This window comes from Protomyctophum bolini (assembly GCF_963924005.1).
Source record: "Protomyctophum bolini genome assembly, chromosome: 19".
Classification (NCBI taxonomy): Eukaryota; Metazoa; Chordata; class Actinopteri; order Myctophiformes; family Myctophidae; genus Protomyctophum; species Protomyctophum bolini.
In genome coordinates this window covers 35,242,346-35,266,671 of record NC_137880.1, presented here as the reverse complement: position 1 = coordinate 35,266,671, position 24,326 = coordinate 35,242,346, and the positions used below count along the sequence as shown (strand labels likewise).

Below are 24,326 nucleotides of genomic sequence, written 5' to 3'. Positions count from 1 at the left end.
TAGCCGAGGGCGGTATTCTGTAGATTGTGTTTATTCTTCCTATGACTCTTATCACAAAGTACTTCTCTATATAACTTTAATCGTCACCCGAGCACGCACCCCACCCGTCTCTCTGAATGTTTCCTGTGTTTTATTATTATTGCAGGGAGAACAGCCGCCTGGCAGCAGAGGTGTACAAAGACATGCCCGAGACCAGCTTCACCAGAACCATCTCCAACCCAGAGGTGGTGATGAAGAGGCGACGGCAGCAGAAACTGGAGAAACGGATGCAGGAGTTCAAGAGCAACGACGGGCGGCCCGATTCTGGTGTGTGTTTGTGTTTTTGGTTTGATTTAGTCGATTTTTAGCCATGTTATAATTTAAGCTATTGAAAAATAGCAGATCTACAAGCTCGTAGCGCGCCACCGAGTGGCGCGCTACGAGCTTGTAGGTCTGCTATTTTTAGAAAAATCGTTAAAATGTGCTTCAAATCTTTCAGAAACTTTTTTTTTTTTTTTTTAATCGACTAAGACGGAAAAAATATTTGACTCGTGGACAAGAGATCCGGTATAATATACGTCATTTTACACTTGGTTTGCATGCTGAAAATACCTGCGACGCCACACACAATATAGCTGCGATAGATCGGCTATTGTCAGCAAGTGTAAAATCAGCCGTTATTACGACGGCATCGCGGCCCGCCAAAATACATTTTAGTCGACTAAATGAACTGTAGATTTAGTCTACTAAAACTAACCACTTAAAGTATTTCAGGTGACTAAAATGTGACTAAAAACTATTCAAGAAAAACTATGACTGAAAAATTTGCTGTTTGCTTGGGCAATATCCCAAACATTCTAATTGCAATGTCGCCCTGCCAAAAATATCACAGTATACAATATTTTCATCCATGATATTGTGGAAACATCACAATATTCAAGTCAACATTATCAAGTACCATCGCCACTGTCTGTAACGACATTTACATACTTTTTTTATTTTCAGATTTCTGTACTGTGTATGTGTGAGTTGGTGGCTGTTGGTTTCACACGTGCGCACGCAAACACATACACACGTACACACACACACACACACACACACACACACACACACACTCTAGCTGGCTATGAAAAACAGAAAACAAAAAGTGAGACAGACGGCCATAAATATCCCCACCAGTGAGGAGGCGTTCACAGGGACTGTGTGTTTAGTGGGTAACTCGCTGTGACTCAATTACCCAAATAACATTATCTAACACACACACACACACACACACTCGCGCACGGGCGCGCACACACACACACACACATCTATACACATATGCTGTATATAAATACATGAGTTAGCTGGACAGAGAGACACACTAACCCTATCACTCTCTCTCAGACAAAACTACATGGACAATGTGGTCAGACAATGAGGCTGGTTTCCATTTCAAAACACTATTTGTGTGTCATGGCGTTTCAAATGGGTTTCCTCTTGGCTTTTCTTTCTCCTATGCAGCGAACCTCCACCACAGAACACTGTTTGTGTGTGTTGTGGGATTTTTTTTTTTACTAAAGGCGATAATTTCTGACACTGACGCAAAAGCACAGAATTAGACATTTCCTCTCTGCGCAAAGTCAGCAGAACAAAGTGAGACGAGACCGGCCGGTCGTATATGAACTGCTGCCACCGATTCCACTCTGAGAACACACAGTATGGGCCAACCGGTACCGCAGCCGTCGTGTGTGTGTGTGCGCCGGCTTGAGTACAAAGAGAATTGTGTTGTTTGTTTGTAGTCCCTATGGGTCCAACCACAACATGACATACAGGCCCCAAGGTCAAACCCCCCCCCTGTACCCCCCAGGCGTTCGGTAGGATCCTGGAGCACCACACTGACTGAATCAATGCCCATTATGTATGTATTTTTTCCCATTTATTTAACCCATTCTGACCTGAGATCAGATTCATACAAGGTTTCCACTGGACACACACTGGTCTGATTAACCCATTCTGACCTGAGATCAGATTTTAAAAAATGTCAGTCGCTCTTCGATTTTTCAAAAATAGCAGACCTACAAGCTCTTAGCGCGCCACTCGGTGGCGCGCTATGAGCTTGTAGATCTGCTATTTTTCAATAGATAAAGCATGACATGATGCTGACACCAAAATGGGTTCCCGGTCAGAATGGGTTAACCAGGAAGTGCCTGTTGAGATGGGCGAGTCTTGGCCAATAAGGACAGCAGAAAGGATCACCTGCTTACTAGGGTTGTCCCGATCGGACCGGGTGATCGGAGAATCGGGGGCCGATCGCGACATTTTCAAATGATCGGATCAGGATCGGGACATCCCTAGTATCAATATCATATCCATATCATGACATTAGACTGGATATTGGATATTGTACTGTTGTGATATGGCATAAACGTGTTCTATAAATATAAATATCGGATCGGGAAAAATCTGTATCGGCAGATGCTCAAAATTAAAATGATCGTAATCGGATCGGTGGCAAAAAAAAAAACGTGATCCCGACCCAACTGCTTACTTACATTATAGTTGTCTTCTAAGTGACACGACTCCTCCCTGTCTGTCCCCAATGTGCACTCCTGTCTTTCACAGGGACATTGTCCCTGCAGTCTGTGTCCCAGAGGGTCACTGTCTCCTTCAGCCTGTGTCTCGGAGGGATGCTGTCCCCGGCAACCTGTGTCTCAGAGGGACACTGTCCACTGTCTCAGAGTAACGGTCCATTTGCAATCTGTCTTTTCTGAGAGGGACACTGCCTGCCCCCCCCCCCTCGCAACCTGTCTCTTCGGAACGCCATACCATGCACATTTCTAAACTGCTGTGTGTAATATGGAGATGTGAAAAGTGCTCTAAAAAATTCTGTTTAAAAACACTTAAAGCAAGGCTGCGTTTTGAAGTTAAATGTTTTCATTGGAACTGAGGATACACATTCAGTTTTATTTTATTTTATTATTATTATTATTAATTACAGCTTACTCTTTCAGTTTTTTGCGTTTGGTGTTTTGGGTCACCAAACCTTTTTGAAAACGTATACTACTCGATTTCTTTTGAAAATGCTGTTTTCCTTTTTGCTGTGTAAAAAGACAGTGAAAACTGAACTTTTTGGAAATGTGACTTCACAGCTGTGACATGGGGCCAGTTTATACTACTTTCAGTTGCTGTTTAATTGAGCAACACGGCCGTTTGACAAAGTATAAATGTGGCTACGCGTTTCTTTGGGTGCTCTCTCACTCTCATAGCATCTCTCTGCTATGAGTGTATGATTTTGTTGTTCTCCTGTGTGGGGGGGGGGGGGGGGGAAAGATCTCAAATGTTCCATGTGGATGGGGATATTTTATTAACCCATTTAGGCCTGACGTCAAAATTAAAAAAAAATCTGTTTTCTGAAATACCTATGTTACTATATCAGTGGTGCTCAATATTTCATGTCAAGGACCCCAAAAATTATATGTAATTGGCCTCCGACCCCCGTCTGAAAATATGTTGTTCCAAGGACCCTCCCAGAAGTTAAAAACATTAGTTCTGAAAAAAAAATATATATATTCCAAATTTGCGCCACAATTTCACAATCTTTCAAAAAATAGCAGACCTACAAGCTCGTAGCGCGCCACTCAGTGGCGCGCTATGAGCTTCTATATCTGCTATTTTTCAATAGCTAAATTATAACATAATATTTAAAACACCAAAAGGGGTTCCCGCCCCAAAATGGGTTAAAGAGAAAAAAACATTGCATAACTTAAAAGTTTGATTTAAACTTGGTCGTAGAATGGTTGTCCCGTAGATCTACAAGCTCACAATGTGTCTCATTGTAAAGCACAGTGATCTTGCAGATCTGACATTTTCAGCATGGAACACCGGTTTGCACAACAAAGTATGATTCAGGCCTAAGATGTTGCGGTGGCATGCTACGTGTGATAGCATGCTACGTGTGATCTGAGAGTTTCTTTCTGTCTGCCCTATGATGTACACTTAACCCATTCTGACCTGAGATCAGATTCATACGAGGTTTCCACTGGACACACACTGGGTCTGATTAACCCATTCTGACCTGAGATCAGATTCTAAAAATGTCAGTCGTTCTTCGATTTTTCAAAAAATAGCAGACCTACAAGCTCATAGCGCGCCACTCGGTGGCGCGCTATGAGCTTGTAGATCTGCTATTTTTCAATAGCTAAAGCATAACATGACGCTAAACACCAAAACGGGTTCCCGTTCAGAATGGGTTAATACAGTATACTCTACTTTAACAGTGTATTCTGTACTGTGACTTATAATTCATTACATACTGCATACTTGGATATTTAAGCAACATTACACGAGAGGGTGTGGGTTAACGTGATCATTGCCACGACATTGATGCGGTCTCAGGAAACGAGACGAAGTCGAGTTCCGCAAGCATCACTGAAGTGGCAATAATCGGGTTAAACCACACCCTCAAGTGTAATATTGCAATTCTACAACAGTTACCCTTAAAACTAAGAAAATCGCTGAAAAAAAAAACGGATGTAGTCACTACGACCACAAATGTCCCAATAAACTAGCTAGCCTAGCCACCGAGTTTGCTAGCGCCCTGGGAGAACAGAGCAGCTGAATTATTTGTTTTGATTAGGTGTTGAACGGTGCTGGTTCAACCCACGGCTAGAAGGCCGTTTCAAACCAATCGGATTGTAATCTGAGTTCCCAGAAGTTTTATTTTCCGCCACTAGGCGGGCGAGAAAAAAGGAACTTCTGGGAAAAAAGGAACGTATCCCTGTGAGGGAAGTACGTTGCGCTCAGAATCTGAGCGGACACTCCCCTTTCCGGTCTGAAGCACTGTGCATACCATGAAAATAGTCCGAAAGGAATCCAATTCCAAATTGAATTGTAGTAGGCCACCACCGCTCAAGGAGCAATTGTTTCCCTTCCGTCTTATTTAGATGTAGCACCCACTCCATGTGGAACCCGCTCCTGTCTTTTGATTCGCATTTCATTTGAAACGCAACGCACTGGGCCACGCCCCTGCTGCACAGGATCTGAGGCCAATTTTCCTAGACTAATCAGATTGCTTCCTCGAAACGACCTGTTGTAGAATTCAATAATATATCCTTGCCGTCCTCACTCTGTCTCTCCGTCTCTCTGTCTCTCTGTCTCCAGGAGGAACGTTGAGGATCTACGCAGACAGTCTGAAGCCCAACATCCCCTATAAGACCATGCTGCTGTCCACCACGGACACGGCGGACTTCGCCGTGGTGGAGGCCCTGGAGAAGTACGGCCTGGAGAAGGAGAACCCCAGAGAGTACTGCATCGCACGGGTAATATAACCCATTCTGACCTGAGATCAGATTCATACGAGGTTTCCACTGGACACACACTGGTCTGATGATTAACCCATTCTGACCTGAGATCAGATTCTAAAAAATGTCAGTCGTTCTTCGATTTTTCAAAAATAGCAGACCTACAAGCTCGTAGCGCGCCACTCGGTGGCGCGCTATGAGCTTGTAGATCTGCTATTTTTCAATAGCTAAAGCATAACATGATGCCATCACCAAAATGGGTTCCCGTTCAGAATGGGTTAAGATGTTTGCTCTTTCTCTGCCAAGGTTTAAGTTCATAGTTTATAATCTCTCACGCCTTGAAGCTTTTCCGCCACGCGAGCGTCTTATTTTGAAGGAGAACCAAAACAAAAGCTGATCCGGTTGAACGGGGAAGTTGATGATCAGTCATTTTTCCAGGGCAAGCGATCAAAACGCGTCTCATATCCCATTCTGTCCTGGTGGATTTTGACCGTATGACTTAAAAAACTGATTACAAACGTGGATTAAACAATTAAAAAACATAACTCGGGGGCAAACTCTCGAATCGCAGGGAAAGGGTTAATAAAAAACGGGCGAAGTTGGATGTCGTTGCCTCACATCCTTCCCACAGAGGAAATTAAACATTGGCCGCAACCTGAACATCACGTCATACCGCCGGTGAGTGAAAATGTGTCACTTGGAAGCTGCCACTTCCATCTAACTCACAATAACTAGTTTACAGTGGCAGCACGCACTAACGTACGCACGCACATACACACACACACACACACACACACACACACACACACACACACACACAGAGAGAGCTCTGGGTGCAATTGAAGGAGCCCCCATGCAGTGAGTTGTGGAAGTGAAAAGGTCTGGCCCTTTCTTTGTGAGGAAGCACACAGAACCACACAATGGACTGTACGTCAAACAGTCATCATTGGCCACATCGCTGTGGTAACAGCCAAGGTGGGGGGGGGTTATGCCAAGAATGCTTTTAATACAATTACATGGTGTTTATGGGTGCTGCTTCCTCTACCCCCCACACACACACACCAACAGATTGCAGTTGCAGGAATGTATTTAGCATGCAGACCTTTGGAGAAATGTAATTCAATTGCCATCATACAAAGTGCCATGCGGTAGCAGCAGATGCTCTCTGTGTGTGTGTGTGTGTGTGTGTCCAGTCATGCTGCCCCCGTCTCCCATCTCTTTGACAGACACCAGCTGTAACCAATCGCAACAAAACGACGCAAGTTGTACTCGGGAGCCAATCGGATCAAAAGCCCCCAAGAGACCTTACTGTTTATTTTTTGCGCGAGCGCACACACACACACACACACACACACACACACGATGGCGTGTGTGATCTACACGCTCACTCTTGTCCCCAGCTAAATGATGGAGAGTCGGACCGTTCTAGATCTTTAACCCATTCTGACCTGAGATCAGATTCTAAAAATGTCTGTTTGAAAATGACAGTTTTCTGAAAAACGCTATGTTTCCATGTCAGTCGTTCTTCTTCGATTTTTCAAAAATAGCAGACCTACAAGCTCGTAGCGCGCCACTCGGTGGCGCGCTATGAGCTTGTAGATCTACTATTTTTCAATGGCTAAAGCATAGCATAATGCTAACACCAAAAGGGCTTAAACTGCCTTTGAGTTGCTCCAGTGCCTTCCGTCCTCTTGCTACCCGTCCTGCCTCTGAGATGCACCAGATAAGCCTGCCACAGGCTTCTTCTTTCTGCATATATATATCGTGTTCTTGTTTGTGAAATTGTTCATTTTGTCTGATGTTGTTGTGCACTATTTTTCGCTCCCGCAGCAAGACGAGAAGGCGGGTAAAGAGACGCTGTATACGAACACAGTTATCCTGGATGACTCCGAGTGTCCACTGAAGATCTTCAGAGACTGGCCTGCTGACAGAGGTCAGGCACGCGCACACACACACACACACACACACGCACACGCACGCACACACAGTGTTAATGTAAAATGTAGTGTGTATACATACATACCTAGTTAGTTTTTACTTGACCACATGAATCCTAACATCCCTATTCTCAGGCAAACATTCAGAAAAACTAGCCAATCTGCATTAAGCGCACCATGCGACTTGTTGTGAGCTTATAGACTGCAGACATTTGGTGTAGAATGGGGAAAAAAGAAGAGGACCAAGTTAGACCCCTGGGGCGACCCCTCCGGTCAATGAAGGAACCACTTAATGGTTACCAATATTATAGTAATAATATATATGCTTTGCATAGTCTTCAGTTTGTCTCTTGTTTATGGACTTGACTCTGATGAAGACGGCATAGGTCGAAACGTTAGTCGTTTTTTGTATACTAGCACCTAATAAAAGGCAGAAGACGTGTCTGTGTCACAGAAAATAAGTGTTCTGTCTGACTGTCTGTGCTTCTCCAGTGTCCTCCCCTCCTTCTGTAATAATATATAATCCTTTGCATAGTCTTCAGTTTGTCTCTTGTTTATGGACTTGACTCTGATGAAGACAGCCTAGGTCGAAACCTTAGTCCTTCTGTTTACTAGCACCTAATAAAAGGCAGAAGACGTGTCAGTGCTTCCCCAGTGTCCTCCCCTCCTTCTGTAATAATACATAATCCTTTGCATAGTCTTCAATTTGTCTCTTGTTTATGGAAGCCTCAGGATTGTCGGGTTTCTATTTGTTTGTGGGGTTTCTGTTTGTTTGGGACGTGTCTTCCCTCCCTCACCATTTATGACCCAGCCACACCTTAAAGCCAGCTGCTGGAAAAGGCACCATCATTTAACTTCTGCTTCTCCTCGTCTCTGCTTCCCCCTACTGGCGTAATCCTGCCATTACCATACCATACACCAACAGGGATGCTGTACTGTAGTTACTTCCACAAGGGTTCCCGCCACACATTGTGTGTTTAACCCATTCTGACCTGAGATCAGATTCATACGAGGTTTCCACTAGGACACACACTGGTCTGATTAACCCATTCTGACCTGAGATCAGATTCTAATGAATGTCAGTCGTTCTTCGATTTTTCAAAAATAGCAGGCCTACAAGCTCGTAGCGCGCCACTCGGTGGCGCGCTATGAGCTTGTAGATCTGCTATTTTTCAATAGCTAAAGCACGACATGATGCTAACACCGAAATGGGTTCCCGGTCAGAATGGGTTAGGATAGATTCAGATAAAACCCTGTGTAGCAAAGAGACTCATGGCTTTAACACATTTAGGCCTGACGTCGAAATAAAAAAAAAGTCTTCTGAAAGAATATATATATATATATATTCAAAGATTTGTGCCGCATTTTCACAATCTTTCAAAAATAGCAGACCTAGAAGCTCGCAGTGGCGCGCTACGAGCTTTGTAGGTCTGCTATTTTTCAATAGCTAAAGTATAACATAATGCTTAAAACAGAGTTAATCCCGTACAAAATGGATTAACACATTTTCATACAACGGATCAAGCCACGTTTTTCCTATGTACCGAATCCGACACTCAACTTAAAGTCTCCCTGGTTTGTTGATTAAATACCTTATTTTATGCATGGTTGGATCCAAAACGATATGGTAAAAGGTATTGGGGAATCTTGTCAAGCTAGCGAGCCCACTCCAAACCCACTGTTTCAGGACTGCAAACTGTTGCTCTAAAACAGTGGTTTCCAGCCCTTTTCATATCAAAGGAAGGCCCGTCATGTACTCGGCATTTGAGCCACGGTCGGACCACCATTTGATGAGATTTAGCCACATGCAGAACCAAAACGGAATGTTTTGTTCCTTCAGGTTCATTGGGTGAGATTTTGTTGTATTGATTTGGTACCATGAACATCTCTATAATAAGGGTCCATTTGGTCCATTTAGCTGGGGGAACCACCTGGAACCCCCTCAAGGACCACTGGTGGTGGTCTCCGCCGGGCCCATTGGTTGAAAACCCACTGCTCTGTTAAATAGCACAACTTATTAGCTATGTGAGATACAGTAGTGGGCTGTGGAAATGACCCTCTATTTCAGGGGGCTGCAACCGTTTTGAAACAAAGTGCCATGTTTTTAGTTTCTGGATAGTCAGTGTGTCACTTTAATGACACAACATGTTTTGATTGTCCACGAATATAACCTTTTCCCTTGTTAAATATTTTCACATTGTTATAATGATCATTAGACTCAGAGCATAGGCCTCCTATCTCCCTCCCCCAGTCAGAGTTCAGAGTTTTAATGAATGTACAATGATGTGCAGGATGTAATTTACATACAAATATGAATGAATTCATTTATTTGACAATTTTTTAAAAATTGTTTATTTACCTGTAATTGTTTTTTTTTTTTTTAATGCCAGTATGCCAGTGATCACCCTCCTTAATGCCAAGGTTGGCACCAGTGCCAAAGGTTGCCTACTCCTGCTCTATTTCATGGACAAGTGGTCGTTCTCAGCAGAACCATTTAGGAACTCTAGGGAGCCGAGTAACGATAATAGCATTGTACAACGTGGCACCTTTCCAGTAAGCTTGAAGTGTGTTTGACTGTGTGTGTGTGTGTGTGTGTGTGTGTGTGTGTGTGTGCGTGTGTGTGTGTGTGTGCGTGCACCAGGAGCCTTGGTGTTCCAGCTGAAGAAGAGACCTCCAGACTACCAGAGCAAGAAGGGCAGGAAGGCAGAGGACAAGGCCCAGCGAGGGAAGCCTCTGGACGGGTCTCTTCCTCCAGAGAAACTACCCTACCTAGTGGAGCTCAGCCCAGGTAGGTCACCTGCTTCTATATACACACACACACAACCCTACCTAGTGGAGCTCAGCCCCGGTAGGTCACCTGCTTCTATATACACACACACACAACCCTACCTAGTGGAGCTCAGCCCCGGTAGGTCACCTGCTTCTATATACACACACGCACAACCCTACCTAGTGGAGCTCAGCCCAGGTAGGTCACCTGCTTCTATATACACACACACACAACCCTACCTAGTGGAGCTCAGCCCAGGTAGGTCACCTGCTTCTATATACACACACACACAACCCTACCTAGTGGAGCTCAGCCCCGGTAGGTCACCTGCTTCTATATACACACACAACCCTACCTAGTGGAGCTCAGCCCCGGTAGGACCCTGCTTCTATATACACACACAACCCTACCTAGTGGAGCTCAGCCCCGGTAGGACCCTGCTTCTATATACACACACAACCCTACCTAGTGGAGCTCAGCCCCGGTAGGACCCTGCTTCTATATACACACACAACCCTACCTAGTGGAGCTCAGCCCCGGTAGGTCACCTGCTTCTATATACACACACAACCCTACCTAGTGGAGCTCAGCCCCGGTAGGACCCTGCTTCTATATACACACACAACCCTACCTAGTGGAGCTCAGCCCCGGTAGGTCACCTGCTTCTATATACACACACAACCCTACCTAGTGGAGCTCAGCCCCGGTAGGACCCTGCTTCTATATACACACACAACCCTACCTAGTGGAGCTCAGCCCCGGTAGGACCCTGCTTCTACACACACACACGCACAGGCGCACAGACGCACTCGGATCAAAGTATGCAGCTTCCGCTGTATGTGTTGTAGTGGTGAGTATTAGTGCAGTGACCACCAGGAGGCAGTGTCGCTGCAGTTATTATTACACTAGACACAGTGGTTCCCAAACGTATTCACGTCAAGGACCCCCAAATTGACACTAATTAGCCAGCGGACCCCCATTTGAAAATACATGCCAGGGACCCCCCCATACGAGAAGATTTAGCAGTGATTCTCAACCCGTTTAATTTAAAGGACTCCCACAGTTTTACATGCATTAGTCTACGGACCCCCCATTTAATAGCATTTCTATCTCTGGGACCCCCACTTTATATTGTAAAATCAATGTTAATTTTACTCTGAGAGTGTACATGTCCATTTGGTTCCATTTGTACACTCTCAGAGTTACAGACCCACAAGGGTCCTTTAGGTTCCAAACTATCATTTAGCTGATGGGGACCCCCTGGAACTCCCTCACGGACCCCTGGGGGTCCCCACACCCCACTTGGGGAGCCACTACACTAGTCACCTGTCCTGTGTCTACCAAGGTGAGTGGACACTTCCTGCTGCAACACACACTCCACACACCCAGAGGATACCTCTATTTCAGACATCTATATTAGTAATAAGAATTGTAATGAACCTTATATAGAATCTAAAAGCAGAGTTTAGAAGGTGTTGTAAAATATAATAGCGATTTAGGCAATCTAGCAGATGTTCTTAATCCAGAGCAAATTTACAGTAAGCAAGAACAACACAAATTCATATAAATCATTAGTAAACCAATAACCCATCATCCGTCTAACAGTAGCAATAACTGAACCATTGGATTTGGACTCACTGACAGAAAGTGGTATCTGAAGGTCTGACAGAGTCACAAACGACGACGTCAGAAAAGGATCAAGGTGTTTTTTACAACTGAAAGATTCTTCCTTTCCGTCGAGACACTGCAGCGAGTTGTTGTTGTGGACAAAGATGCAGGTTCACCTGATGCTCTGGCATTGTGTGTGAAGTCTGTGTTGTAGCCGTAGGTCTGGACTAGTACAGGCATTATATGGGAAAAAAGGGGTCAACCTCCAACTAATTGCAAAAAAACCAAACTCAGCTGATTTTGTATCTTACATTATGTCCTGAAAAACATACAAAACATTGCCTGAAATTGTCTGAGGGGAAAGTGTTGAAAATGGCCTGTACAGTAATGGCCACCATAGACATCCTATATAAGGCAAATAATTTCAAATTTTCCTTTTGCTTTAAGTAGCATGTGACATGTCAAACTAGGGTGTTTTCATGATGCTGAGTCCATTCCAAGCATTAGTTTTGCATAAAAACACTCCTTGGGCTAATAACGGCCATAGCCGTCATCACAAATGTGATGAGGTCAGCACATTTGTGGCCATAGCCACACAAGTGGCTATGGCCGTTATTTTTCAACACTTTCCCCTCAGAAAATGTCAGGCAACTTTTTGTATGTTATTCAGGACATATGTAAGATACAAAATCAGCTGAGTTTGGTTTTTTTGCAATTAGTTTGAGGTCAAATTACATTATTACTGGACTAGACTGTGTGTAGATTCAGAAGAATAGCTCACTTTGGACCCAGTGCCTACTCTGCCCCCATGCAATGCCCTTGGGTGTCCTTTTCTGTTCTCTCTCTCTCTCTCTCTTGGGGTGCATTCACTTGGAACTTGTGTTAAGATGAATTATTTCCTCGCTGTCGTACAGCGTTGCCCTCCTTGGTGGTGAACGAAACGAACGCACCTCTGAGCATTTCACAAATTGCTCTTTTGTCCAGGATTTCTATTTCTGATTTTTGCCCACATGTGGTCCAATATTTAAAACAAAAAGGTACAGAGTCAATTTGTCAACTGCAGAGAGAGGAGTTATTATTATTTGCGAGTTTTTTGCGTTTAGTGAGACGCCTGGACCTTGCAAAAAAAAAAAAAAAACCCAAAACGGCCTCGCTCAACCCCCTTTCTCCTCCAGCTCTTATAACAGCTTGTTTTCTGCCACTGATCCTTACCCCCTCCTTTTTACCGTCCTGTATGTATAGTTCCCTTTTAATTAAAACGTATGCCTGCTGGTTTCCCCAAACACGACTCAGTGCTTTACTTTACCACTAACTAACGGTAAAAACGAGACAAAGCTGAAAGCACTAAAAATGGTTTTGGGAACCCAGCGCGCCCAGCGTGTTCTTCCAGCCTCCTGCACTAACCCCCCCTCTGTCAATCTGCTATACTTCATCTATACCGTCAGGTTGACTGACTGCTTTACTGGCTTTGGGAAAACCTGCCACCAGGGGACGTTGAAGTGGTGGTTCTGCTATGTGTGTGTGTGTGCGTGCGTGTGTGAGTGTGTGTGTGTGTGAGTGTGTGTGTGGAATTAACGGGTATATGGTATGCTGCATTTTTTCCTCCTTCTATGCTGCGTTTTCACCCTCTGCTGTGTGTGTGTGTGTGTGCGTGCGTGTGTGTGTCCTCCCCCGCCTTCTTACGGCATGGTGTGTGTGTGCGTGCGTCACACGTGTGTGTGTGTGTGTGTGTGTGGCCCTACTCTGCATGTGTGCTCCTACCTACCTACCTTCCTACCTGCCTGTCTGCCTGTCTGCCTAGGGCGAGGGAATCACTATGCCTACTACGCTTATCACCACCACGAAGGTAAACCATTAACCACTCCTGACCTCTCTCTCTCTCTCTGTTCTCTCCCGTGTCCTTATGTCTAGCTGCTTCTGATTGGCTGGTTGTCCTGGCAGGGGGTGTGGTTTGAGTGGGGATTGTCCCCAGTGTTTAAAGGAGAATTCCAAGCTAGAAGGCTTTCTTATACCTTTTGTTTGTAGTTGTTACGTCCCCACCAAAGAGGTCCAGGTGTTATTTTGTGCAAAAAGCGCATTATTGGCTATTTCCCCTACCATAATTTAATTGAATTGCATTGAATTGAATGGGGCATTGGGGTGCTAATTCGCTTATTTCCATCTCTTTTTATATAACCTCTTATCATAATGTAAATAGTATCCCAAGCGGCACACTTTACTACTTATCTCGATGGAAATAAGCAAATTAGCACAAAAAAACCAACACCCATTGAGGGCTTATATTAGGGAGAAATAGCCAACAATGCACTTTTGCACAAAATAACACCTGGACCTCTTTGGTGGGGAACGTAACGTAACAACTACAAATAAAGGTAAGAAAGCCTTCTAGCATGGAATTCTCCTTTAAAGATAATTCTGGGGCTCCTTGAACCAATCGATGAACTTAAAATAGTTTGAGAACCACTGATATAGAAAAACATGGGTTTTTCAGAAAACTGTCAGGATTTAGAAGACATTTGTCGAATCGTTCCCAGATCAAATTGTGTTAAGCTGTACTTCTTGCCGAAACAAAGTACGGCGAGGTGGAATGGGGACGAATGGAGCGAGGAAGGACAATAATTCTATCATTGGGGAGAGAAAGCGAACAAACACATTGTATGGAACAAATTGGTCCTCTGAGAACCTGTTTGGGTTTCGGGAAAGCCGGAATTATGAAACATTTATCTGTCAGCGCTGGGCTACACATACATCATGCAAACCACTATTATGTTCATTTAAGTCCACTAAACCGTATGTTTATGCGGCCAGCTGTCAGGGATTGATTTATAACTTTGATTTATGTTTTCAGAGGGTCATATAGGGCTGTACAGTACGTAATATAGGCTTATTTGAACTGCCATGGTTGACATTTCTTTCAAAATCACTAGTGTTTTTTCCGGTTTTAAACTTCTTTCCTCTTTTGAGAACTAATCTGCTGCTTTGCTTTTTACTAAACAAATGGTTTACTAAAAATCATCAAGTACTATAATGATGACGACATGTCAATCATCTGATGCGCTTTTGTGTGTGTGTGTGTGTGTGTGTGTGTGTGTGTGTGTGTATAGTATATGTTGTCTGTCAGAATGTACCCAGGCCAGTACTGACTCCAGTATATGTTTGTCTGTCAGAATGTACTCAGGCCAGTACTGACTCCAGTATATGCTGTCTGTCAGAATGTACTCAGGCCAGTACTGACTATAGTATATGCTGTCTGTCAGAATGTACCCAGGCCAGTACTGACTCCAGTATATGCTGTCTGTCAGAATGTACTCAGGCCAGTACTGACTATAGTATATGCTGTCTGTCAGAATGTACTCAGGCCAGTACTGACTATAGTATATGCTGTCTGTCAGAATGTACCCAGGCCAGTACTGACTGCAGTATATGTTGTCTGTCAGAATGTACCCAGGCCAGTACTGACTCCAGTATATGCTGTCTGTCAGAATGTACCCAGGCCAGTACTGACTCCAGTATATGTTAGTCTGTCAGAATGTACCCAGGCCAGTACTGACTCCAGTACATGTTAGTCTGTCAGAATGTACCCAGGCCAGTACTGACTCCAGTATATGTTTGTCTGTCAGAATGTACTCAGGCCAGTACTGACTCCAGTACATGTTAGTCTGTCAGAATGTACCCAGGCCAGTACTGACTCCAGTATATGTTAGTCTGTCAGAATGTACCCAGGCCAGTACTGACTCCAGTATATGGTTGTCTGTCAGAATGTACCCAGGCCAGTACTGACTCCAGTATATGTTTGTCTGTCAGAATGTACCCAGGCCAGTACTGACTCCAGTATATGTTTGTCTGTCAGAATGTACCCAGGCCAGTACTGACTCCAGTATATGGTTGTCTGTCAGAATGTACCCAGGCCAGTACTGACTACAGTATATGTTTGTCTGTCAGAATGTACCCAGGCCAGTACTGACTCCAGTATATGGTTGTCTGTCAGAATGTACCCAGGCCAGTACTGACTCCAGTACATGTTAGTCTGTCAGAATGTACCCAGGCCAGTACTGACTCCAGTACATGTTAGTCTGTCAGAATGTACCCAGGCCAGTACTGACTCCAGTATATGTTAGTCTGTCAGAATGTACCCAGGCCAGTACTGACTCCAGTACATGTTAGTCTGTCAGAATGTACCCAGGCCAGTACTGACTCCAGTATATGTTAGTCTGTCAGAATGTACCCAGGCCAGTACTGACTCCAGTACATGTTGTGTTGTGTTGGTTGGTTCAGATGGATCAGACTCTCGGGACAAACCAAAGTTGTACCGTCTCCAGCACAGTATCACCGAGGTGGGCTCCGACTGCACGGACGAGGGAGCCATCCAGGTACAGTAGCTATACGTCGCTTCATTCAATGATTCTGTTTGACTTTTAACCAGATCCACTTTACAAATGTCCAGCGTCTCGCTCAAAGTACTTTTTAGGGATGCACCGAAATTGAAATTCTTGGCCGAAACCGAATACCGAATATAGGAAACAGTTGGCCCGAAAACCGAATACCGAATATCCGAATATGATTAATAATATACATCTTTTTTCCTACCATTGCTGTCATAGCCGTACCTTAAAGCTACCTGATTTATGGCAAAATAAATGGTTATGGTAAAACTTAACTTAAATAATAATCACTATTATGGGTCCATAAAACATTTATTCAGCTCTTTTGAATGCATTAATTGCATACACTATTCGGTGATATATTTTCTGCCTATTTGGGCCGAAACCGAATAGGCCGAAAATGCATTTTTAGCCATTTTCTGCCGAATATATTCTGCGGACGAATATTCGGTGCATCACTAGTACTTTTGGTGCAGAACAGTGTCCTTGCTGGTATAAACACAAGACGTGCAGTTGAATTCAGTAATTAAGGACATTTTCAGAAACATTTGGATTGTAACATTTTAAAATCATGCCACCCAGTTCTGTATCCCTGCCGGGTTCATTACGTTTGACACCGACACTAGCATTTTCAAAACGTATTCATTCATTTATTTCTGAAAAATGAGGTCCATCCTTGCTCTAGAAAACGCCAATGTTCCCATGGCGCTCACCGGACAATCAGAAAAGACCTCCGAAGTATCGCCGATTAGTTAAAAACCACGGATAGCGCCGTAGAACGCTGTGCACAGCAACCAGAGCGGTTTTAAAAAAAAAAGGAAAATAGCAAAGCAATCTTATAGCGATATCAAACGCATCAAGTCGCGCAATTAATTAATCAGGACGAGATCAAATGTGTTAACCCATTCTGACCGGGCACCCGTTTTGGTATTAGCATCATGTCATGCTTTAGCTATTGAAAAATAGCAGATCTACAAGCTCGTATCGCGCCACCGAGTGGCGCGCTACGAGCTTGTAGGTCTGCTATTTTTGAAAAACGACTGACATTTTTAGAATCTGATCTCATGTCAGAATGGGTTAATCAGACCAGTGTGGTGTCCAGTGGAAACCTCGTATGAATCTGATCTCAGGTCAGAATGGGTTAACCATTACTGTGTGTGTGTGTGCGTGCAGCTGTTTGGCCCGGGCGTCCTGCCTCACCACTGTAACCTGATGCACAGCGAGGGCCTGGTCACCGTCACGCCGCGCGGCCAGGACGCCGACACCTTCGTGGACGGCGTGCGCGTCACGGAGACCACCGTGCTGCGCTCCGGCTCCACCCTCCAGTTCGGCTCCGCCCACGTCTTCAAGTTCGTGGACCCCGCGTACGACCAGGGGGGGGGCAAGCGGGACCCCAACTCCATGATGAGAGGGAGACACAAGTCTGGGTGAGATGGGGACGGGACGGGAGGGGCACATTGTGTGTGTGTGTGTGTGTGTGTGTTTTGCAGCAGTGTTGTTTTCGTCGACTAAAAACTAAGACGAAAAATGTTCGTCGACTACCTTTTTGAGTGGTGCAACCACTCCTACAACCAGCATTCAATGTCCGTGTACCTGTTTGTACGAGTGGTGTGCGCATGCGTGAAATTGGAACGACAGAAGTATGTGACATGGCTGCCACCTGCTGGACGCAAATCCACTTCTGACTGTCTAGGTTCGCTAAAGAAGGAAAGGCCGAGCCTAAATAATAATGAAAAAATAGTTCTCAGTGACGCGGATTGATATCCATAATAAAGCTAATCTGACGGAGCAGAAAGAGAGAGAGAGAGAGAGAGAGAGAGAGATAGAGAGAGGAGGGGGGTTGCACCACTCGGTTCACACAGGTGTGATTTTTTCACTGACAAAAACAAATGGAAACTAAATGAAAACTAAAGCTACGATGACTAAAACTAAGACTAAATATACTGACGATTTCATCGACAAATAAAAACTAGACTAAAATGTTAGGAAGGGACTATAGTGGACAAGAGATCCGGTATAAGTAATTTTACACTTGGTTGCATGCTGAAAATAGCTGATCTACAAGCTACAAGTTGTGAGCTTGTAGATCGGCTGTAAAAACACTCATTTCGACGGCATCAAGACCCACCCAAAATACATTTTAGTCGATTAGATCAACTGTAGATTTAGTCGACTAAAATCTTATGACATTTAGTCGACTGAAACTTTCAGTCCAAAGACTTATGACTAAAACTAAAATAGAAATTTGCTGCCAAAAACAACGCTGTTTTGCAGGATCGGTTGGATAGGTTTGGGTGTGTGAGTGCCTTTGAAGTGTGTGTGGTTGGTAGGTAGGTAGGTGTGTGTGTGTGTGTGTGTGTGTGTGTGTGTGTGTGTGTGTGTGTGTGTGTGTGTGTGTGTGGTCAGGAGTGTTTTGTGTGCAGAGTTGTGGCTGTGTGTGAGGGGTTCATGCATCACTGACTGGTTGAGTCTATTAGGAAACGTTCCCATATTAAGAGAACAGAGTAAGGGCGACCATGGGAAAGGAATAGCGCCGGACCACTAGCATAATATGTCAGTTAAATTACTGACTGTTAAGGGCTTGATTTAATTCACCTCAAATTAACAAATTAAACAAAGTCTGTCAATATTACCTGTCAATATTTAATTATTTCAGATAGTCAGGGTGGTGGTAGAGAGGCTTGTTTCCATTGTGGTACTCTGTATAATATCGGAATCGGAGATGGGATATCGGTCATAATAATTACTTAATGGTGCACCCCTAGGTGGTGGTTCTTGGTTCTGAAAACCCCTGTTGTAGAGGGAAGGCAGAGAAGGCTGTATAAACCCCTGTTGTAGAGGGAAGGCAGAGAAGGCTGTATAAACCCCTGTTGTAGAGGGAAGGCAGAGAAGGCTGTATAGACCCCTGTTGTAGAGGGAAGGCAGAGAAGGCTGTATAGACCCCTGTTGTAGAGGGAAGGCAGAGAAGGCTGTATAGACCCCTGTTGTAGAGGGAAGGCAGAGAAGGCTGTATAGAGAGAAGAGAAGAGAAGAGAGACTTGGAGAAGAGAGAGAGGTGGGAGGGATAGAAAAAGAGGAGAGGTTTGAGGGTTAGGCAGAGAGGAGGAGGAGGAGGAGGAGGAGAGAAGAAGAGAGAGAGAGAGAGAGAGAGAGGAGGTTTGGAGTTATGGCTTTCAAGAACCAAGGCCCTCTAATCTGATCAGCATGGTCTGGGGTGTGTCCTGCACGCACGTACGTACACACGCGCACGCACGCACGCACACGCACACACACACACACACACACACACACACACACACACACACACACACAGAGAGAGAGGATGTCACTGGCTGATTGTGGTGTGACTGAGAGTGACGGCTTGGTCCCGTACAGTAGACTGAACACGGGGCGAACGAGACGAGACATACTGTAGGAAAAGGGAGATGTGAACGTGTTGTACGATCCTGGGAGCCGGCCGGTGTTCCTGCCATAATATACGCTAAATTACTCCGCTGTCGCTGGCAAAGGACTCGCCACTTTATAAAAGCACATGGAACCCGGCAAATGAGAGGACCTGAGAAGTGTGTGTGTGTACTTACTGTACTCGCACTGTTCCGTAAGTAATTCTTTTCACAAGCGGCTGAAACGCTAGATATTTACTAATGGACTTGGGTTAAGGGAAAACGGTTTCATTGGAGGCGTAACATCTGTTTTTTTATTTAGACTATTGACTTCTTGTGGGTAAAAAAAAGAAAAAAATGCTGTTTAGAAAAACCTCAGCAAATGAGAACGCCGTCAATTCACTCACTGTTTATATATTTGTATTGCGTGTGCATTTGTCCTTTGCCATGACAGATAGAGAGTTTTTTAGATAGATTTTATTATTTTATTTTTACTGATTGTTCGTCATAGCCTGTGATTTGACCTCCTCCAGGCTGTTGTTGTGGTAAAGCACTAGGACTAGGCCGTCTCTCTCTCTCCACTCCATTCATCGATTGGTTTTAGTCATTCGCCTCCCATTTATTTATTGAATTTGTTTAGTGGCACAGTGACATAATCCAGCGTGAAAACTAGCATGTCCTCACCACCACACACTATGGATTATGCATGAGAGAGAGAGAGAGAGAGAGAGAGAGAGAGAGAGAGGGTGGGGAAAGAGGTTTGGGAAAGTAACCAAACGTAGACAGATAGCAATAGTCGTAAAGAGAATGCATTAGTGGTTGGAGAGACAAACCATAATAGTTGGGAATGCAACAGGATAAATGTGGAATGGACTGAAGGAGAGGGAGAGGGATTTTAACTCATTCTGAACGGGAACTCATTTTGGTGTTATAGCATCATGTTATGCTTTAGCTATTGAAAAATAGCAGATCTACAAGCTCATAGCGCGCCACCGAGTGGCGCGCTACGAGCTTGTAGGTCTGCTATTTTTGAAAAATCGAAGAACAACTGAATTTTTTTTTAATCTGATCTCGGGTCAGAATGGGTTAATCAGACCAGTGTATGTCCAGTGGAAACCTCGTATGAATCTGATCTCAGGTCAAAATGGGTTAAGGGAAGGGAAGGGAAGGGAATCCTCCCAAATGTGTGACGGAGAAGTTGGAGCAGCCGTCATCAACCACACTGCTCCACCCACAGCGAGGCGGTCTAATGTTATGGACCTACACCAGAACACTCAACCACACTGCTCCACCCACACAGCGAGGCGGTCTAATGTTATGGACCCAACACCAGAACACTCAACCACACTGCTCCACCCACACAGCGAGGCGGTCTAATGTTATGGACCCAACACCAGAACACTCAACCACACTGCTCCACCCACAGCGAGGCGGTCTAATGTTATGGACCAACACCAGAACACTCCTCTATGAATCCATATTTGGGGGTTTAACCCATTCTGACCTGAGATCAGATTCATACGAGGTTTCCACTGGACACACACTGGTCTGATTAACCCATTCTGACCTGAGATCAGATTCTAAAAATGTCAGTCGCTCTTCGATTTTTCAAAAATAGCAGACCTACAAGCTCATAGCGCGCCACTCGGTGGCGCGCTATGAGCTTGTAGATCTGCTATTTTTCAATAGCTAAAGCATGACATGGTGCGAACACCAGAATGGGATAATTGTAGGCTGATATTTCTGACGGTTGCCATTTGGAAACAACAGACCAAATATATTGCACTATATACATATACCCTTGGAAAAAATATACAGATGGCTGAAAACGAAAGTGTGTCCCGTGAAAATCAACGTTGGCACATTATTTCAGGCAGTAACATAAGTTACATTCGTCGGTGAATTCGTCGGTGAATTAAAAAACACACATTTACACACATGAACTTGTACTGTAAGATGTTGATGATTTACACAGCTAGCCAATTGTTTTTATTCACCCCTGGTCCATTTAACCCAGTGTTTGATTGACCCATTGTATTGGAAAAGCTCAATGGAGTGTATTGATTTTTGTCTGTAATTCAGCCTATAGAGCGTCGCAGTCCCGCCCCCTTTCAGAATGACGAGTGGCCCAGGAAATAATTCCCCATTCATTTTCCCCATAGGCTTTTCAAAAAGTATTTATTTAAAGACGTTTACGCCGCGGACAAAGCCAAACTGGAGTTGCGCCAAATCATGACGTTCATGATCATGACGATGTTTTGGGCTGATCAAATAATTAGAAAGAAGAAAATAAAGGCAGTGTACAACACTTTTTGTTTTGTTTTTCTTCTTACGTACTAATTATTTGGTCGGCCCAAAACATTGTGTTCATTGTCATGATTTGTCACAACTCCTCCAGTTGGCTTTGTCTGTGGCGTAAAAACGCCTTTAAATAAATACTTTTTGAAAAGCCTATGGAGAAAATTAACGGGGAATTATTTCCTGGGCCACTCGTCGTTCTGAAAGGGGGCAGGACTGCATCAGTCAGCTACAATAAATGCAGTCAATAGGTGCCATTCACACTTCAGGGGAGAGCAGGAAGTGTGTGTGTGTGTGTGAGTGTGTGTGTGAGCATGTCACATCGGTGTCCTTTTGTCACTGCCAGGGTATGTGAGTAAACGAAAGCCTCTTGAAAAACAATCCCTCATACAGATAAACAACTCTCCCCACTGTCTACAGTATAGTGTACTGTCATTCCCTGTTACCACTGGCATGCGTAGTCGTGACGAGAGTGGTGCGTAGTTCCGTGCGTGCGTGTGAGAGCATTCATTCACCGTGTACAGTGTGTTGCAATTCCATCTCCCCTCATGGCGTTATGGTGTCTGTCTTTGTCTGTACGTAAGCTGCATGCAGCTTTAGTGTCTTGTTGTGTGCTCCATAGTGACGTTTGCTGAGCTAGAATCTTCTTCTTTTTCGTCTCTCCTCTCCTACAGGAGTGTACCAGAGACCACCTTTGATCTTCACGGAGACATCCACAGTGGGGCGGCCCTTCCCACCAGCAAGGTAACGCGCGCACACACACACACACACACACACACACACACACACACACAATTTTAATTCCTGCTCTCTGTTTGCATTGTGCACACAGGATACTGTATAGTCATTTGCATCTTGAAAAATGAAGACTTTGGAATGATTGAAACCATGAAACTGTGAAATATAGAGTTACAGTACATAGGTTTTAGGTTTTAGGTTTATTTATTTAGCATATAGTACAAATAAATGTACAAAAAACATATCAAAGAAACAATAATTCAAGGAAAGGAAGAAGCCTTATAGGCTTACTGTATATGGAATCCTTTCCTGAAGGAAGAGGTTATTGGTTTAAAAGATTAAAAGTTCATAAAGAACGGTACATAAATCTACAAGTTGTCAAAGGGGGGCAGCTGTGCAGTAAAGAAAATAAAAACACAGACTGCACAGAAAACGGAAATAAACAATACAACAACAAACACACAAAAGAAAATATAACACATTAAGGTAAAACATGTAATCTACAGAGACGAAAAAATAAGATATTTCTTTAGATGTTTTTTGAATATTGGCAAGGATAATGAGGATTTAAGTGAGGCATCTAGGGAGTTCCATAGATGAGGGCCTCTAAATTTGATGAATAGTACATAGTAATACATAGTACATAGTACACAGAACCATGGGAGTAATTTAAGAATCAAATGAATAACGGCAGTGGGTCACACACACACACACCAAGACTTCAGTTAAAAATATTTATTTCATTTTTTAACAGAGGACAAACGTTTCGGAACGGGTAACGCACCTAAAGTCAGAGCGCGGTGCTCACATCACATGGAGAGTAATTTTAGAATCACCATGGAAACGTAACCGTGTTTACTGTGACTGTGACTGTGTATGTGTGTGTGTGTGTGTGTGTGGGTGCAGAGCTCAGGGAAGCTGGAGATGGAACGTCCCAATGGCAGCGAGAGAGGCATGGTCAAACCCATGATCAGAGGAGAGCAGGACGGCAGGTCTGTGCTTTAAAACTCTGGACTTCTGTGCAGGGACAACCATGTCCATTTCTGTGCAGGGACAACCTTGTCCATTTCTGTGCAGGGACAACCTTGTCCATTTCTGTGCAGGGACAACCTTGTCCATTTCTGTGCAGGGACAACCTTGTCCATTTCTGTGCAGGGACAACCTTGTCACCGGAACACCGGCATTCCTTTACTTTGCTAATACACTCCACACTGTAGCTCACGTAGACGTTGAGGTCAGTAGTCCGTCTACACACAGCAATGGCGTACACTAGGCAGGTGTGGGTTCGACCGTTAGAGCGGCATGGCGTCTGTGGACAGCAGGCTGAACGCAGACCTGGTTCACTGGTTGACCAGAGACCACCCTCCTCCCCTTCACGTCCACCCTCCTCCCCATCCTCCCCTCCTCCTCCCCTTCACGTCCACCCTCCTCCCCTCCTCCTCCCCTCCTCCTCCCCATCCTCACCTGGTTCACTGGTTGACCAGAGACCACCCTCCTCCTCCCCTTCACGTCCACCCTCCTCCCCTCCTCCTCCTCCCCATCCTCACCTGGTTCACTGGTTGACCAGAGACCTCCTCCCCTTCACGTCCACCCTCCTCCTCCCCTCCTCCTCCCCATCCTCACCTGGTTCACTGGTTGACCAGAGACCTCCTCCTCCCGTTCACGTCCACCCTCCTCCTCCCCTCCTCCTCCCCATCCTCACCTGGTTCACTGGTTGACCAGAGACCACCCTCCTCCCCTTCACGTCCACCCTCCTCCTCCCCTCCTCCTCCCCATCCCCATCCTCACCTGGTTCACTGGTTGACCAGAGACCACCCTCCTCCCCTTCACGTCCACCCTCCTCCTCCCCTCCTCCTCCCCATCCCCATCCTCACCTGGTTCACTGGTTGACCAGAGACCACCCTCCTCCCCTTCACGTCCACCCTCCTCCTCCCCTCCTCCTCCCCATC

The 24,326-nt window shown here is 44.8% G+C and overlaps 1 protein-coding gene across 1 annotated transcript in view; it reads left to right on the top strand.

Moving 5' to 3' along the window:
• Positions 1 to 41: 41 nt before the first annotated feature.
• The window catches only part of LOC308334701 (afadin-like), a gene marked incomplete at its 5' end in the record, with an annotated part of 103,344 nt that continues 79,059 nt past the window's right edge, over positions 42 to 24,326 (top strand). Inside the window, 9 exon segments of the mRNA XM_080791505.1 lie at positions 42 to 58; positions 146 to 306; positions 5,122 to 5,279; positions 7,092 to 7,194; positions 9,840 to 9,986; positions 15,852 to 15,946; positions 17,132 to 17,385; positions 22,314 to 22,383; positions 23,284 to 23,369. Coding sequence (XP_080647631.1) covers positions 42 to 58; positions 146 to 306; positions 5,122 to 5,279; positions 7,092 to 7,194; positions 9,840 to 9,986; positions 15,852 to 15,946; positions 17,132 to 17,385; positions 22,314 to 22,383; positions 23,284 to 23,369 — 1,091 coding nt within the window.